The sequence below is a fragment of the Colletes gigas genome, unplaced genomic scaffold (assembly GCF_013123115.1).
Source record: "Colletes gigas isolate AHSC1104 unplaced genomic scaffold, ASM1312311v1 Colletes_gigas_Sc00018, whole genome shotgun sequence".
Taxonomy (NCBI): Eukaryota; Metazoa; Arthropoda; class Insecta; order Hymenoptera; family Colletidae; genus Colletes; species Colletes gigas.
Window position 1 is genome coordinate 4486559 of NW_025106647.1, and position 18853 is coordinate 4505411.

The 18853-nt window shown below is 32.0% G+C and overlaps 1 protein-coding gene across 1 annotated transcript; it reads left to right on the forward strand.

Annotated features, from left to right (window-relative positions):
* The first annotated feature begins 777 nt into the window (after window positions 1-777).
* On the forward strand, window positions 778-15744 carry LOC122400543 (protein masquerade). The gene is made up of 11 exons (XM_043402070.1): window positions 778-880; window positions 10380-10690; window positions 11075-11108; window positions 12383-12843; window positions 13019-13201; window positions 13352-13475; window positions 13646-13825; window positions 14110-14365; window positions 14522-14799; window positions 15153-15307; window positions 15577-15744. The coding sequence occupies exons 1-11, from the start codon at window positions 778-780 to the stop codon at window positions 15742-15744; spliced, it is 2253 nt and encodes a 750-aa protein (XP_043258005.1).
* The last annotated feature ends 3109 nt before the right edge of the window (window positions 15745-18853 follow it).

An 18853-nucleotide genomic window follows, 5' to 3' on the forward strand; every position in this document is an offset into this window, starting at 1 on the left:
AATAGGTTACCGGTATTTTAGTATGTCATAGTAATAAAATCATGTAAGTTACATCAGTGAAATATTTAATGTTCAATTTCATTACTTATGTTACTATATAACATAATAATTAGAAGTTTAATATAACAAGTTGTTGGTATTTGGAAATAGTAATATTAAAGCAAATGGATTGCAATAAGGTTTAATAAGAAATTAATAAGAAAGCTGCAATGTTAATTAATGAAATTTAATTATTAACTGATAAGTTTGATCGTTGTTAATTTACTTGTTCTCGGTAATTGTTTTTCGATCGAGCTACCAGCTTTCTCCTCCCAATGGTTTTCTATAATCTTAGGTTATAGAAATTAAAACTTGTAATAATAGCTGAAAGATGCAGGTTTTCAAAGGTATCCAATATTCATGCCAACAACCCCTCCCTCTTTTTCTGAATGATTCTCGGTGAGGTCGGTCGTCGTTGATCGTTCTCTCTGCTTCTCCGCTTTTGTTCTTTTCTCTCCTTTTTCTGACCAGCGTAAAAGAGGGGGCCCGCACCCTGACCCACAAGTGGGCCCCGGTACCTCCCCAGTTAGTCAGTCAGTCAGTCAAACACGCCAAGCAGGCAATGCGGGCTCGCATAATACCGTGGCTGCCGAACTCGCGGTAAAGTTGTTTGACACGCACGTGTTCGAACCGGATAACAACAGAGTGCGTCTCCCTTCAGTTGTTTTTGCGGTTACGTCTTGAAATTGTAGAACAGAAAAAGAGACGGAGGAAGTTAAGGAACGCGGGAGTTTGAAGATGATACTGAGAACAGTCCCCCGGGGCATCGTCCTTTTTCTCCTACTTACGGGATCGATCGCTGCTCAGGACGACGACTCACTGGCTGGTAGCTTCTTTTCAGGTAAATCAACAACTTATTTTTATCTGCGACGAACATCACGTATGTCGTTTTATCTATTAAAGTTGAGCATTTGCTAAAAATATTTTCTTTTTTCTTTTTGAATATTTCTAATTTTCATTTATGTTTAATATTTATTTTGAATGGTAATATTTTTGCTGATGCTTTGATTTATGTTTGAAAAATGGTAGCTAATGGGTTGATAAGGTTCTGCTGTGAAACTTCGCTACTTGAGAATCCACTATGATGGTAACGCTTCAATCAATGAACTACGACACTTAGTTTTGCTTTTAGCCGATAATTTTGTTATATATTATGATTCCCGGTAAACTATACTTAGATAAGCACCCAATATAACTGTAATCCGCTGTTATTAACTGATAGCAAGAAGTAAACTTCTAGATAATTTGATTCGTATATTTCTGTTATTTCTTTAAAAGTGAAGCCTGTCTTTTTTCTTAGTATTCACTGATAACTTTTGAAAGAATGTTTTCCTTTAATAATTTTCTACTTCAGTGATTTTCTTCTGTTCTGCCCCGTATAGAAATTTAATGCAAAAAGTTAAATTTCCAAACTAAAACTAGTGTTACATAATTTTGATAAACGTAAGACATTAATTCCATGGTGAATTCCGATCTTGTTATGAGTACAATTCTTAGATAGGAAATCTATTGTTTAAGCAAAGATTGATTTTTATGTTAAAAAAAAAGACCCGCGTAAGGAATTCGCAAGAAATCATCAAATGATTTTTAACTATTCGTCGACTAGAGTTGTGGATGGTCGTTGGACTTAACAGAAAATGACTGTAAATATAATCAGTTCGTAGTAGCGGAGGTTTCGAGAAATAGAAATTCGCGTTTGCAAACGTACGCTGCGTACAGGTCGTATCTAGAAGGATGCGACTTGTCCCACTTAGGAGTCGCACAGCGCAATACGGATAACGAACGTTCAATCCACCGTTGGTGAGAAGGTAAACTTGAGAAGTGTGCAATGATACACATACGCGTAACTATGTAGTAATCGTAGCTCGTACGTATGACCAGAGAAATAAGAAATAGCACACGTTGTCTTAAATACGTATACAGCCAAGGATTGTTTATGTGTCGAATTTCGGAATTTAATGCTTGGAAAATATGTAATTTTAATAGATAATTAACTTAAAGATATCAACACATTTTATTTAGCAATTACGAATTGGAGCGACATTACAATCGTTAAAGGAGTATTCACACTTAGGGACGTCGACTTTAGACGATTTTTAAACTAAAGAGTTATTAAAAGAATTATTAAAGGATTATTACATGTATAATTATAGAGCCAGGATTTTTAAATTTTTCTCATGTTTTTAGTCATTTCTCTATAACCTTTATTATTGTTTAAGTTATTGCATGTTTCCTGCAGTCTATTGTTTTGAATGGCTGCCGTGATTCCGTGGCTCTTTAAATTTGACACACATATTGAATAATTGATCGCGTGAATCAAAATTGTGCCAATATTGATAATAGTTTTTTTTTTTTATTGTCTGAAGAAGTTAGACATTTTATAATTTTTTACTTTATATACGGTGTTACTGGTACATAAATTAAAATCGTTTTCGAATTTCTTAGTTCGGGTGAATACAACACAAATCATGGCAGCCATTTAAAATACCAAACCGCAGGCCACGTGAAATTATTTAAATAATAATAAAGATGATTGTATATAAATGTAACTGTGCAAAAATATATCTAAAAAGATTATTACTAGTAATTTTAAAAGTATATTTAAAAAATGTTTGAACTTTACTTGAATTGATTAAAGATTACAAATACTTTCAAGAATATTGAAAAGTGTGAATAGCTTACGAAGTATTTGAAAATAAAACATTCACTTTTATTTAACTATCTTAATAATCTAGTTTGAATAGTTTACTTAAAAACCCACTAAAAATTGTTTTTAAGTGTACTTAGAAAACTTTACACTCCGAAAGAAAACACGAACGGATTGGAGATGTTTTATACGAGTAGTTTAATCGCTTCATGGTTGGATTATTTAGTTTTTAATAAACAACAATGTTAATTAATATTGATCCCTAACCATCCATTAATTTACGATGATGTTGCCGTTCTATACAATTAAGTATTTCAATTATGAACGTCCGTACTAGTAATAAAACCAAGTTAGGAATGTTTATCTGTAATTGCATGAATTGAAGATTGCTCAACATATAATCACGAAATCCTTTAATTATCTTCTAAACTGATCCGTACAGGTTTTAATAGAAGTTCGGTTTCGAAATTTCAATTATTGTTTGAGTAACGAATTAAAATGTCTATAAAATTATTTGCTCAACTTGCCATACTTTATCCAAACATTTTCATAATAATATGCAACAAACAAATCAAGAGAAATTCTTTTTTCACACATCAACCGTTATATCAGTTTTTCATATCTAAAAACGTTCTCGACATTTGTTTGAATTATAATGTGAAAAATATTAGTAGTATTATAAATATTAAATTATAGAAATATTTGATAATCTAATGTAAACAATTTTAATAAGGGAAGATCTTCAACCCGAAAATTCAGAAAATCGTGAAACTTTGGATATACATACCGCATATGTGAGGGTTTGAAATTAACTCCTAGAAATTCAGTTATTTGTTGATTTTATTTTGTAACTTGCAAATTATAAATGATAGAAAGAAAGTTTTCCAACAAAAGTTACTTTTTTTTAATTAGATTTGTCAAGTGGTAATAGATTTATCAATTTTTTAAACAATTGGAAAAATGTTTTAAGCGAAGATAGTAATTTTTTTAAAAGTTCATTCTGTTATCGAGAAATCTTTATATGTTTAATGTAATTTGTTTTTCCTATTATAATTATAGTATGACAAATACTTGCAAATATTTTAATTTACATGTCCTCGTTAAAAGGATTCATTTTGTATGTTGAAATTATAGTGTGTCGAATTAATCTAATGTAATTCGTGTCGCATAAATTTTTACGCTTTACTGCCTAAGTGGGAATTTGAAAAGTAGTGCAATATTTTACAAATATTAATGTAATCGATAGCAGGAAGAATTTAATTATTATTTTAATGTCTTTTAATTGGATGGATACGCTAATATGTCGATTAATTATGTTTCTTATACATTTAATTACTAAAATTTATTTGTTATAAACAAATGGATCACGGTATTAATTTATATTTTTCAAAGTTCAGTTTCTTCGTTATATATAAAATAATAGTTACATATTTATTAGCATTTATAATATAATATTTGTTTGAAACATGTACTTGAACATTACTAAAAGTTTAATTATAGTAATACTTAAACTTGAATCATGTGCAATTTTAATGTATATTGTAATTATCTGTATATGCTATAAAACTGTTACCAATAAACCATTAACGTGTTCGTAACTTCCTCGAGAAATTTTTCATGCTGAAACGAAAGCGTAGAAGAAGTTCATTAAAATGAAAGGCTTGGGCAATAATTACTAGAGTAGTGTAATATTGGCACCAGCAATTATTCAACGTTTATCGAAAACTTTCCCAAAATATCAGATATTTAATTTAAGGGGCCTTTCTACTTTGTGGGATAAAAAAATTGAATTTTTTTGTGCATTTTCTTTTAGCATGTAGTCTCGAAAATATATCTACCAAATATTAAATTGAAATTCGGAAAACTAACAAAGGTATAACAACTGGACGTGAAACTTTAAAGCTGTTTTTCTCGAAACTACATTTTTCGATTCTGCATATGTGATAACAAAAAAACTATTCAAGATATCAGCATGAAATTTATACAGTATCTTTGGAACTGGTCTCCCTATAGCATGAACTAGGATAATTGCGATATATGCAATACTTTTTCTTTTATTAACAAAAAAGCAACAGAGTATATGAAAATATTTGGTATTTTTTCGCAAAATAGCTGCCATTTTGCCATTTTTTGTTTTTTTTGAAAGATCCTAGTTCATGCTATAACTACACTCATCTATATTAAGAATATCGTTGGGTTTTGGATTTCGGATAACTTGTTCGCAAGATATCACATACGCAGTCGGGCGCCGTTCGTAAAAACTGTTGTTTGTTGATCAACAAAAACAGCGTAATCAATAGATATTATGCGTTGCAAAAATTCGTAAATGTAGCTAAATATATAATAAATGCATCTAGAAAACCCGGAATTAATCGTTCTTTAATAGCCCGCAAAAAAAAATCACAAAGAAACATGTATTTTTCGTGCCCACAAGATAGAATGGCCCCTTAATTAAAATTAAAAATAAATTACTATCCCATATACGTAATTAAATAATTAGTAATAAAATGGTTAAAAATTGAAAATAATATTAGTAAAGTTAGTTTGTCGAATTTAATGTAAACGATATTGATATTCTGAAAAATATCAAAATTCTTAATCACCAGATTGATCGATCTTGACTTTAGAATAGGGTTTTAAAACTGTTATGATATCGGTTTTGGTTCTCGAAACAGTTATGGGAATTTAAATGATATGATAACTGTTATGAATGAGAAAGGTTGTAGCATATATCGATTCCGTTTCTAGCTTCTGACTATACCGGTTTTTTATTGATTTCGTATTGATTCGATATTGATTATTTATCAGAACTAACCTTGTGTTGACAGATTTTAACGATCGTGTTTTTGAATCTAATTCATTTACCTTGTTTACTTGAGTTACGAAAGGACACTTATCACGGTATGAAACGTCCATTGATACGAAGAATGGGTTTTATATTGAAAGAATTGCTTTTAAAATATAAATTGACTACTAGATGACTACTAAAAACTCTTAAGAATTTCAGATCCATTTTTTAATATATCAGTTATTAACAGTTATTTTCAAAACCCTTTTCAAATCAATGTAGACTTCAGAAAAGAATAGATACAAATTTAGAAACCTTTGTGAATCGGTATAAAACCGATATAAAATTGAAATGGAAGTGAATAGTAAAATATAGAAGATATAGTAAAATAGAGACGTTCGATTTCGATTTTTCGAGTCGATTTGCTACCAGTAGATTTTCCTGGAAATCGAAAATCGATTTTCCCTTTCTTCCATATTAGAAATTTTAACCTCTCATGAATTGTAGAAATGATTTTTATTGGTGTTTCTGTTAGAAAATTTATTTATTCAAAAATTAAAAAGCTTATTTATACGACTATAGAATATAATTTATTACTAATTACTATTATTTTAATTACAAATTTGTTATTAAAGCTGCGAAATTTCTAGTGTGTAAATTAAAAAAGAAATTTTAGATCGATTCTTGCAAAATTCTTTAAAGATGATCGAACATCTCTAATACAAAATCGATATAAAACCGATACGTAACAGTTTGAAATAGTTATTTTCGGAACGTTTTCAGTCTCTGCTTTACAGTACGTAAGTTAAAACTTCAGTATCGAGCAGCTAACGGTGCTATCGATGGCCATCCGGTTGCGAATATCGGAAACAGACAAAATCTTGCTCAACTTCGTGGCCAATGGCGATGAAATATCGAAATATGTAGAAATAATTAACGTAAAGTTCACATTGTCATGTTTTGCACAAATCAAGAAAATAAAGAACGAGTCGAGGAATAAATTGTATTCCTTATTAATGTTTTAGTGCAGTTATTATTATATCAACAACTAGGTAATACGTATGTAGGTGAATTAAAAAACTTGCTTAAAGGTCTCTAGCATCGAGAGTTCATATAAATTATAAATTTAATAATTATTACCAGTTGGAATAAAATAAGTGACCATATACAATGTTGCTAGTAGCTTTCTAATTTCTGATACTGTTATCCCAGGGAATTTCAGCAATTATGAAAGTATTGACAATGAAACACAAATAAGGAATAAAATTTATTCTTGAATTTTTGAGAATATTTAATGCAATTATAAATAATTAATTATATTTTAGACTGTATTTGTGACACTTGCCATTTTTAATATAACTATATCCTATAACCCGTTACTCTATTCATTAATTTATCTCCAGACAGAAACAAATTGTACAGAAACAAACGAAAACTAGGAAGGTAGCATTTGCCCGACAGTGAAACATGTTAGAGGAACCGTTATGTTATGAGCCCGTACAGGGTCAAACGTTATCGGAAACGTGAGGTTTATTGATGGGAAAATAGGCAAAATAAAATAATCGAATGTTTCAATAAGACAACTTAAACCTTTTCAAACGTGCGTAGACTTTGGCGATGGACCGTAGATTTACGTACGTTTGTCGTGTCGTCTTAAAGCGATTACGTTGGGAGAGGCACACGTAGTACCGAAGGTAGCTATGCGATGGAGTCGAGCCGTTTAATTAACTACCGTTATGTTTGTTTGGGCCGTTATGCCTGTCAAAATGAAGAGCTAGAAGCTTACGCTATCGTTCGTGCAAATTTTCTGCAGCACATTTGCTCATGCATCACAAAAGGCCAAGATGCAATCGTTTTTAATAAACTTTCGTAGGGTTTTCTTTATGGACGCTAAAAAGCGTTTTGCAAACATATGCCCTAACTGCGCCACTTAGTTGAGTTCAAACAGCCTAAACGTTAGAACGCAACTTCGATTAAAATAACGATAAAACTTTAAAAATCTTTGAATGTTATAAAACATGACAAAAAAAGTCTACGGAAAAAATCGTTCGAGATGCTCAACAAAAATAAACTCAATGCAAGTAAAATAAAATCTAATTAGACTTCAGAGTAACTACTATTTAATTACTATTTGTTATCAAAAAAATTACTATTTGTTAGTAAAACGGTTTTTGTCGAAAATCACATGTCGTGTATTAAAAAATGGAGAACAGTGATTTTCTGCCACGACCTACGTAATCAAAAGGAAACAAAAATGAGTCGCAACTATGGGGGAGGCAGAGAGTTACAAATGTAGAGAATGAGAAATACAATAGAAGTAAAACCGAACTATTTACGAAGGACAGTGGATGAAATCACTAACTGCAATTCAAGATCAACCGACTGTCAAGATCAAGTTTAGTCATCCTTGATCATTTTGTTTTATAAGTGGAGCGTAGGATTACGTATGCAGGAATTTCTCTCGACTCACGGTACCTACGCACCTGCACTCGATATACAGTTACTGTTGAGAATTTATGATAGACGTTTTATTCATCGTAGATAAACTTTACCGCCAAAAGTATAAAATAGCTTTACAGTACATTTAAACAATCGTTACTATTATTATGACGTAAGTGATTTAAGTATGATTAAAATTTCTATTTAAAATGTAACTCGATTTAATTGCTTAAAAATTTTCGAACTTACGCTTTTATTGTAAAAACACCAAAAATTTCCAATTTCTTTATGAATTTGTTTTTCGTTTCGACTAACATCGCTTATTTTTTTGTAACATTTATTAGTCTAGTAAACATTATAATGAATCTGCATATTCTTCGAAATTAAGTTTTTTAATAAACGGTAAAGAAAATTATGAAGCAAGTTGACATACGGATATTGTTTAATATTCCATCATCTAGTACTCAAACTATCCTCCGTTCTACTGCATCGTCATCCACTGTTGATATTGTTTAGACAATGAAAATATGTATATACATATATATTTTATGTACTTATTGTTTTAGACCAATCGATGCTTTTAATGTTTTTATTTTATGCTATTTTCTGTCTAACAAGGAACCATCGCGAACGGTTCGGCTTCGATTTTGATGAAACTTTGTACACTTATAAAGCAGCCAAAAATAATCGACACGTATTTTTTTTTAGCTGCGGTAACTCGAGTTTAAGGGGTGAAACCACCCCTTGAAGTTTTGGCTCGAAATGGCTATCTCGAAAACGGAAAGACATACAAAAAAATTGTTAATGGGCGAGGTTGATGGTTTCTTATGTACAATAACATGGTGTTAAAAAATTTAAAAAAATACAATTTGTTTATAACAAAAAAAAATTAACTTAATTTTTCATTTTATTGAAATTTTCATAATGACAAAAAATGACGAGCATTTTATTCCAAATCCACTGGTATGCGATTTTTTAAAATTGCCTCCTACAGTTTTGCAGATTTTGATGATTTACATCTTGCGCGCACATCCATTATGGTAGTAGCCGTTGTAACTTTGATTTTAATGAAGCACTGTAGGCTTGCACAATATGCAAAAAGTTGATCCTTGACCCCGCAAAATGAGAAAACCCCCATAAAAATGGTCCAATCTTCAAACAGCCATAATTCCTACAATAGTGAATATATTTCAATGAAACTTTTTTCTCAAGTAGAGCTCATAGGTACCTACAAAAAAGTATTGGCCAACTTTCTTGTAGGGCGTCAAACAAAATTATTAAAAATGAAAAACGAATTTTTAAGAAAAATCGACAGGGCGTAGGTGCCTAAATTTTTCAGCGAAAAAAAAAAATTTCAAATCGTTCTAAAAAAATTATTTTCAGTTGCGGGAGTCAATTTCAATCATTTTTGGTCAATATATATACCCCCGAAATCCTACGCACTTTTGAGAAAAAAATTCGAGAATGTGTGAAATTTTTCAACAAAATTAAAAAATTTCAAACCATTCTGAAAAAATTATTTTCGGTTGCAGGGGTCGATTACAATCATTTTTGGTCATTACACATTCCCCCGAAATCTTGGGCATTTCGGAGAAAAAAATTCAGTACGGGCGGAACTTTAAACGTTAATAATTTCTTAACGAAGCCTCCATCAACAAATTGGTATTCTTGTATTTTTCCCGATTTTGTCCTCTGGAAGTAGTGCAAGCCTACAGTGCTTCATTAAAATCAAAGTTAGAACGGCTACTACCATAATGGATGTGCGCGCAAGATGTAAATCATCAAAATTTGCAAAACTGTAGGAGGCAATTTTAAAAAATCGCATACCAGTGGATTTGGAATAAAATGCTCGTCATTTTTTGTCATTATGAAAATTTCAATAAAATGAAAAATTAAGTTAATAAATTTTTTTTTGTTATAAACAAATTGTATTTTTTTAAATTTTTTAATACCATGTTATTGTACATAAGAAACCATCAACCTCGCCCATTAACAATTTTTTTGTATGTCTTTCCGTTTTCGAGATAGCCGTTTCGAGCCAAAACTTCAAGGGGTGGTTTCACCCCTTAAACTCGAGTTACCGCTGCTAAAAAAAAATACGTGTCGATTATTTTTGGCTGCCTTATAAGTGTACAAAGTTTCATCAAAATCGAAGCCGGACCGTTCGCGATGGTTCCTTGTAAGTATTATTACATACATGCAATAAAATTTGATCTTCGTTAAAATGGTATAAGAAAACAAGTTTCTAGAAAAACTTTATTCGTAACAGGACGAATTTAATTTGCAGAAAAGTTAATTTGGAGCGAAAAACTTGTATCGCGGTGGAAAACAACTTCTTTTCTAAAAATTCTATTCTAAAGAAAACCGGTGATGTAGTTAAAGTTTGTGATAAAGTATAAAAGTACCGCTCTGGACGTGAAGGTATTTATTAGACATCCTAATATCACGAATATCTCGTTTGTGCAGGTTTATTAGACTCCATAACAAGTACAGCCAACAGCGCGGACTGTCCAGGGGTATGTGTGCATGCGTTTGCAACATTAATATGTTACGAAGTTCTCGAGCATGTACAATGCCCTACCAGTATGCGATGTTGCATCGAAGCACCAATAAACGGTACCGCGAGTTCTGAAAACGATGTAGATGACGATAGTTTGGTATCAACAGCAATCACTACTGTGAAGACTGTAACGACGACAGCTCCAAACACGACCACACTTTCGACAACTACACCACCTACGACTGTATCGTCGATGGCCACGCCAAAAACCACCTCTGTAAGTCGTCAAGAATAATTTTTCATTCAAACGGAACTCTCAGCGGATACAAAATGTTTCCAATATTTTAACAGAAAGGAAGAAAAATAGCAATACTATGATCTTTTCTACAAAAAGTGATCGAACTCTCCTGGACTTATCTTATAATATTAATTCAAACAGCCTTTCATCATTTTCCATTCATTCTATGTATAAGAATATTATAAAAGAAAATGTTAATATTTGTAGTATAAAATTTGTTGAATTTTCGAGTCCCCTAAAATTATTTTTACGCTGTGTATGAACAAATTGAATATGTTAAAAATACGCGTATGAAGATTTGAGTAGATATTTTACGAGAAAGATAGAAGTATGGAATTCGAGTATGTTTTATTTGTTTTCCAGGATAATCAGATGGAAACAGTCAACAAAACATCGAGTATGTACCTTTTACTTTCAACGACGGTATATTAATTTCATCCTTAGAGAATGTTGATCATTTTTATAACGAAGTAGAATCAAATACAGATTGTAAGAAACTGAAGAAATCTGTGTTAATTACAGGACTATTATACACATTGAAAATATACTGAATATTTCGCTTCGTTTGCAAATCTAAAATGTCTATATTGTTATTAACAATACGATACAAATATTCGAGACAGAAGTTAATCGTTTCCAGGAGAGAAATATTATAATGGAGGTTATTTTTTTAAATGTTATTTTCTTTTAAATTTCAAATGCTTCTTGGAACAGTATGTTTTTATTATCATATTCTTACAACAAATATATCCATATATGAAATGTTGATCATCAGATGCCCCAGGCAAAAAGTTGTAACAATTATAATTGCTTCTAGTAGTTGTGTCAAATTTTATTCACGAATAACAAATAAAAATTGTAAAAGTTTCTTTTTAAGCGAAGTAATTTTTGATACATGTACGTTTTTACTGTTAACACCTTCAAGATCATTTTCATCAAATTTCCAGTCTAACAATTATAATTTATTGAAAATAAAGTTAGCGTTATTTTCTTATAGGAAAACTAAAATGAAACTACAATTTTAGATTGTGTCAGTGATATGAATTAGCTTCAAATTGATAGCTTAAAACTGTTATGTGCGATAAAGGGTTTATTTTGTTAGTAACAATCGATCGACTTTTAGTTTTTTTAAATATCGTACGAGATTTCTTATTCCAAAGTGAAAGCATAGTCCATCGCGAAATAGCTGTGATAACGGGCGCGGTAAATATGACCTCACTATTTTTTCTCCACTTTCGCCAATACCAGAAGTGTTAATAACGATTGCTATCACTAGCAATATCCGGTTCTGTATTAAAATATAAATCGGTGATCACGATTGGAAGAACTTACATCTGTCAAAAACATTGTTGTTTGTTTTTATTAATAACAGATAATTTAGAAGCACAAACGAAGTGAAGCAAATTATACATATAATAAAACAAGCATAAGAGCTATTGTTTGTGTAAGGAATCTTTTAAATACATGTCCTCCTTAGTGTCATAACTTATTAAGAAAATAGGTTCATTTTTAAAATACAATTACTAGATGGCCCATTATAAGTACAAGAAAATGCTATTTTCTGAATATATGGTCATAACTAGACAGTTAAAAAATCAAGAAAAAGTTCACGTTTCATTCAGTTGTAAGTAAAGAAATTAAAAAAGTTTAAGTAGCAATAATTTTCTGCAGCGAAAACATGTACTGGAATTTGCATGGCCGAGAGAATAGCCGATTACTGCGATGCTGTTCTCGTAATAGACAGTCTATGCAAACCAGGATACAAATGTTGCGTATCTAGAGACGCGTTTGGAGATTCTCCGCCGCCTGAATTATTGGTGATTGACAGAACGAATTCGAGTCGTTTCGACGAGAAAACTGGTGTCAGCACGTCGTACAAGGGCCCTCCATCTTCCACGTCTGCGAGACCAAACACGTCTGTCTCTACAAGCATAGTTACAACCACAGCGGCTACCACCGATATAATGACGAAACAACCAGCGACCACGACGAGACCAAAAATTACACCGAAAAAACCGTGCAAGGGCGAATGCGTTAGCGGATTTTTCGCGCTTCTTTGCGACAAAGTAGATGGAGAAGCCGAATGCCCCGACGATGGATCCTGTTGCATCATCGATGCATTCTTGAAAACGGTAAGAAGTTTAAATATCTTACAATCAGATATTTGATTGAATCCATCGTTTCGTTTAAAAAGTGACCTTAAAATCTTCGAAAACGAAGAGTGTGCAATATTTATCGAATTCTCGATTAAATTAATAGTTACAAAGTAACAATTCTAATATTATAGAAATAATTTTGAACAATTAGGAAACAACGACGACAGTCCGACCCACCACGAAATCACCACAGCCAAAGTTACAACCGTGTCCTGGATTTTGCTTGTTGACCATTATGGCGGCATTCTGTGAACGACCGAATCTGATAATAGCAAAGACAACGACCTGCCAGTCTGGGTCAATCTGTTGCGACAACACGAAAAGTTCACCGCAGGTGATTCTATTTATTGTTTTCAGTAGAACCCTTTCAAGGGAACGAATGAATTAAGGCAAGTAAGATAATGTGTGTAGAAAAAAAGAAAAACTGAAATTAAACGTTGACGCGTAGAGAGTAAGCGTAGTGACACCATCTTCTTCGTATCAGACTCCAAGGCCGAGGCCAAGACCCACACCGAGACCACAAATTACAACTGTTTCTTTGCCACCAGATCCTCGCCAAGAGTGCCCAGGATCCTGTATCGTTTCCTATTTATCTTTCACTTGTTTCAGTAAGTATTATATTTTTACATTTTCTATTTCAGTTTAACAGAAACTGATTATATCAAGCCATCAGTTTTAAAGAAAGCACATTAATAATTAATACGACTGGGTCCATACAACATCAAACTGTCATAATCAAATCAAGTATAAGATATATTTTGCATTAATTTTCTTGCAGGAAATGCCGAACTGACGAATTTATTCAAATGCAAGAAACAAGGACGTCAGTGTTGCGCGCCAAAATCGTTGATTCGAGAATTCAGTAGTGGAAATTCGAGCGAGCCAATTTTGACTAATAGAAACGATACCATGTATGTTACATCGAGACCGTATACAACGCTACCTACAACGACAATATGTAAGATACAAAATAAAACAGCAAGTTTTTTACTTGTATTTTATTGTACAAGTAACTATTGTATAATAATACGTATTTTTACTACAACCATTTTTCCATCGAAACTTTTACTGTACAATCAGTTGATATATAATTATTTAATTATGTTCTGCATTATTTTTCAGTATGTCAGTGAATGTGCCAAAAGAATATATCTATAATTGTATTTAAAATCACATAATAAAATTTATGTTAGTATGCGTATTTCCTCATATAAAATTAAAGAGACATTATTATCTTTGTAGATGAAACAACAACGATGACAACAACTATGAGAAGTCCTGTGTACAGTAAGTATGTATGTGGTGTAAAAGGCACTTCTCGCGGACCGATCCAAGCTCGTAGCTTGGATAGAGGAGCACGTGTTGTTGGGGGAGAAGATGCAGATGCGAATGAATGGTGTTGGCAAGTTGCTTTGATTAATTCCCTTAATCAATATCTCTGCGGAGGCGCGCTCATCGGAACTCAATGGGTTCTTACAGCAGCACATTGTGTTACAAAGTATGATCTATTATTACTAAACTTATTTCCATATATCTTTAAAATTATTAGTATATATTTATCACATGATAATAATAATTACACCTAGATGTAGATAGAATAATTATAGGAATACTAATAACTATTACATTAAGATTATCCCATTTTTATTTGTAGCATCGTGAGATCCGGGGACGCAATTTACGTGAGAGTTGGCGATCATGATTTAACTCGAAAATATGGGAGTCCCGGTGCTCAGACTTTACGTGTGGCAACAACTTATATTCATCATAATCATAACAGTCAAACTTTAGATAACGATATTGCATTGTTAAAACTCCACGGGCAAGCAGAGCTTAAAGATGGCGTTTGCCTTGTATGTTTACCTGCAAGAGGAGTTAGCCATACAGCTGGTAAACGATGCACTGTTACCGGTTATGGATACATGGGGGAAGGTAAATTTTTACATTAAAAACTTTTATTTTTAACATCATCCATATTTGAGTTCTGCTTCATCAACCGGGACTGAATTTTCAAGAACAGATCTAACATTTGTTATATTTCTTATTTTGGTGTTTAGAATCACCCCTTAAATTTTCTTCGAGAGATAGGCAAACATTCTATGCACGATACAATGCACATTGTTGTTGCGTTATTTATAAAAGAAATATGTAATGTAAATGACGGTATTAATAACAGCGAAGGAAATAGCGACGTTATTCTATTTTCAAGTTTAACTTAAAGTGGTAACTTTTTTATAATGCATTAACAAGATATTTAATAGTTGTTTATGTATATATGTGTACAGCTGGCCCCATCCCTCTCAGAGTACGCGAAGCTGAAATACCAATCGTGAGCGATGCAGAATGTATAAGAAAAGTGAATGCTGTAACCGAGAAGATCTTTATCTTACCAGCAAGTAGTTTTTGCGCTGGCGGGGAACAAGGGAATGACGCATGTCAGGTAATAATTATTGTTAAATATTTTAATTGTAGCGAAACAGATAGTGCTTCGAATGTTAATGGACTTTAACCTTATTATTAATTATCCACAACTCATTTAAAAGTATATTTTATTACTTTAAAGTACAGTCCAAATTGACAATGCATAATCCAAAATCCAATTTTTGTTAAAATTTTAAAAGAAAATTCCTTGAAGAATTTAAGCGTATCAAATATATAGATTAATTTCTTATATGAACATTTGCACAATCGCGATATTTTAATATTTAGGGGGACGGAGGAGGTCCTCTAGTATGCCAAGATGATGGATTCTACGAATTGGCTGGACTTGTTTCATGGGGTTTTGGTTGTGGAAGACTGGATGTTCCTGGCGTTTACGTCAAAGTTTCGGCGTTTATTGGTTGGATCAACCAAATTATTTCCGTTAATAATCTTTAGCTTTTTTATATTTTATTTATGAAAATTAAGATATTTATTTATTAAGAAAACGTGTAGTACCTTAACGCGCTTGATGACGTAACATTTTGTGTTACGTATCTGGCAAAGATTGCAAAAGGAAGTTTCTTTTGATGTACGATAAATGAAAACTAAATTCGCGCAAAATTCGAATTTTAATGATGTTACGATATTTGTAACATATTTAACATGAATCTTTAGCTTTTACCAAGGTAAATGAAATTTTGTTATATTAACATAATTTTACGTAGTAACGCAGTAAACTTCCGTTTGTGCAATTTTTTTTGTATACGTAATTGCAAATTTAACTACTTTAGGGTTACTTTCGCCAAAGGTAAAAAATTATTTATAGCTCGAAAAAATGTTAACATTATTGAAATTCCTGGTGAAACATAAGTTACGTTTTCGAAATACGAAGAATATACTAAAACTAAAGTTTTTTTTTTTAATTTGCAAATACCATGATAAAGAAAGAAATGAGTTTAGTGTTATATCAATTACAAATGTTTTGTCAGTTTAAACAAATTTTATCCTTTGTTCGTTGAACCATAATATACATTTATGATATAATAGAAGCGAAAGTTTATTGTAGTTTAAACAATTTTGCAAAATTTCATAGGAGTTGAACATTATTGATGAGATATATTAAGATTAATTTATGATTGTTCTCCGAGTAATCGTGCCATCAAGTGCGTAAATACTAGGTGACAAAGATATTTTTTTACGCAACATACGGTTTCGATTAAGTAGCCAACTATTATTATTTAATAATAAGGACAGATATGCATGTTATTTATTTATGTCAAGTCGCTTAATGCAAGTAAGAGTCAATGTCATAAAAAACGAAGTAATTTCTCGGAAAGGAAGAGTAGAATACACTATCAAAAGACCACGTATTTCGATGTCGCCGCGTGTGTACATTATTTTTGTGATCTTTATGAAATTGACTCTTTATTTCATATTTATATTCAATTGTGTCAATCTAATAACTTTGAAGACAATGCCACGCTGCTTTGTACATTATTGCATCATCCATAATGTATTCTTCAAATTATAATTGTAAGAAAGTCTTATCAATTTGAAAATATGAAAAATATTAAATGTGAATATAAAAGTTAGTCGTTAAGTCTTCTATAAATCTACAAAATATTGTAAAAAATTTGTTATAATATAACACGAACATTTTGTATCGTTAAAGCGAGCAATACGATGCAGAACGGTATTATAATAGATTATATTATTTATATACAAGAGATTGATTACAAAAACAAATGTTTTATTGTATGAGCGAATGTAAAAAATATGATTGAAATTTCTAAAATATTATTTAAGAAATATCGTATAATATACAATTCGTCTGAACAAATATACACTGACTTACAAGGTATCACTGTGCCTATCATCAGATGGTCATCGGGTTGGGTACTTGTTGACCCATCTTAAGTCCAAGTTAACTCCTTCGCCCATTTTCTCGAAGTTCACCGCATCGTCATCGCTACCAAAGTTGCCGTTCAGCTGTTGGAGAATATCAACTAAATCGCATGGACATAGAAATATAGGGACGGAGCAATAGTTGCGACTGTTGGCGAGGGGAGTGAAGCAGCTTTGCGGGGGGAAATCACGGTCACGTGGTACTCTCTGGTGCCGCATTGGTGATTGGTGCTAGCCTAAATGCGCGAAATTTAAAAATGAAAGCTTTAGTTTCTTTACAATTATAAATGTACGATAGAATATTTTTAGTAAACCAGAGACACAAAATGTTTTATTTATAAATCAACATACTGAAATGTTAATGGTGATTGAGATGTCAGAATTAAATGGTTAAAAGTTTGAATCTATAGATATGAAAAATCTTTATTACTTTCGTTTGATATTTAAATTTGCAACTACGCAATGAATTCAGTGCGGTTTGCATTATTATTTGATGAGATCTGTCAATAAATAAAACATGACTATTTAGGAATAGATAGATATAACTACAAGGTTATCTTTCACTTTTTTCGACTTAAGAATATGATTTAACGAATTTTGCAACATATAACTTGCCATCGTAGAGTTAAATATTGGTCATAGTCTTATAATGCAATATTAAAATTTTTATTATAAAATGTTAATCTAATACCCTAAATATTGGTAATTTATCCTTTAATAAATTATACAACTGTTAATATCTATTTTTCTATTGCATAAAGAGATTAGGGTGTATTATCAATCATTTTCATAACAATTCCTTCTTTCAATTTTATTATATATTATATGTACAATTATTGGCCATTAAACAAGATAAGCTTATTAAACACCTGTCGCATACTCACTGACGTATTTATTGCTTGTTGCGCAATGTAATGTAATCTAATCTTAATATATCTATGACATATTGATCTTAACATTGTAAAGCAAATCTAATCTAAGCATTGTAAAAACAAATATATATCTGTCTTTTTTAGAAAAAAAACTGTATAATTCACTGACGCTACTGCTCACAGTAATACCAGTCTACTCTTTCACTGCCTTTTACACTGCTTCTCACTCACTCTTACTCGATGAGAATAAGATTGCGCTTGCGCTATCACAACCAATCGCCAATGCGGCATCAGAGTACCACGTGACCATAGTTTGCAGCTCCCCGGAGCTGCTTCCCCCCCTCGACCATTGCTCCGTCCCTATATTCCTATGTCCATGCTAAATCGGGGTTTTCGACCTGTCCAAGGACAGGACGACTCATCTCAATCAGTGTTACCAGACAGTAGATCTTTGTCGTTTTCGAAACAACAGTCAAATCAATGGCAAACGACAGTACGGCATATACGACTTCTTACTTTTAAAAGGCTCAGACTTGTTGTTTAGAAAAATAAGCAAATCGGTCAAGAAATTCTTGACAAGAATGGACACCGTCTGCAAACATGGCGGCAACGACTAGGGACTAGGGATAATTCTAGAGCGACAAAGAAAGGCTCATATACGCTTTCTTTCTCGTATGTATCTGCTCTCTTCACCACTCCATTAGGCGCTAAAGGAAGTTCGTCGTTACTAGACAGCCGTCAACACGATCAATTATATCAAATCTGACTACACCTACCAGGAGTACCAG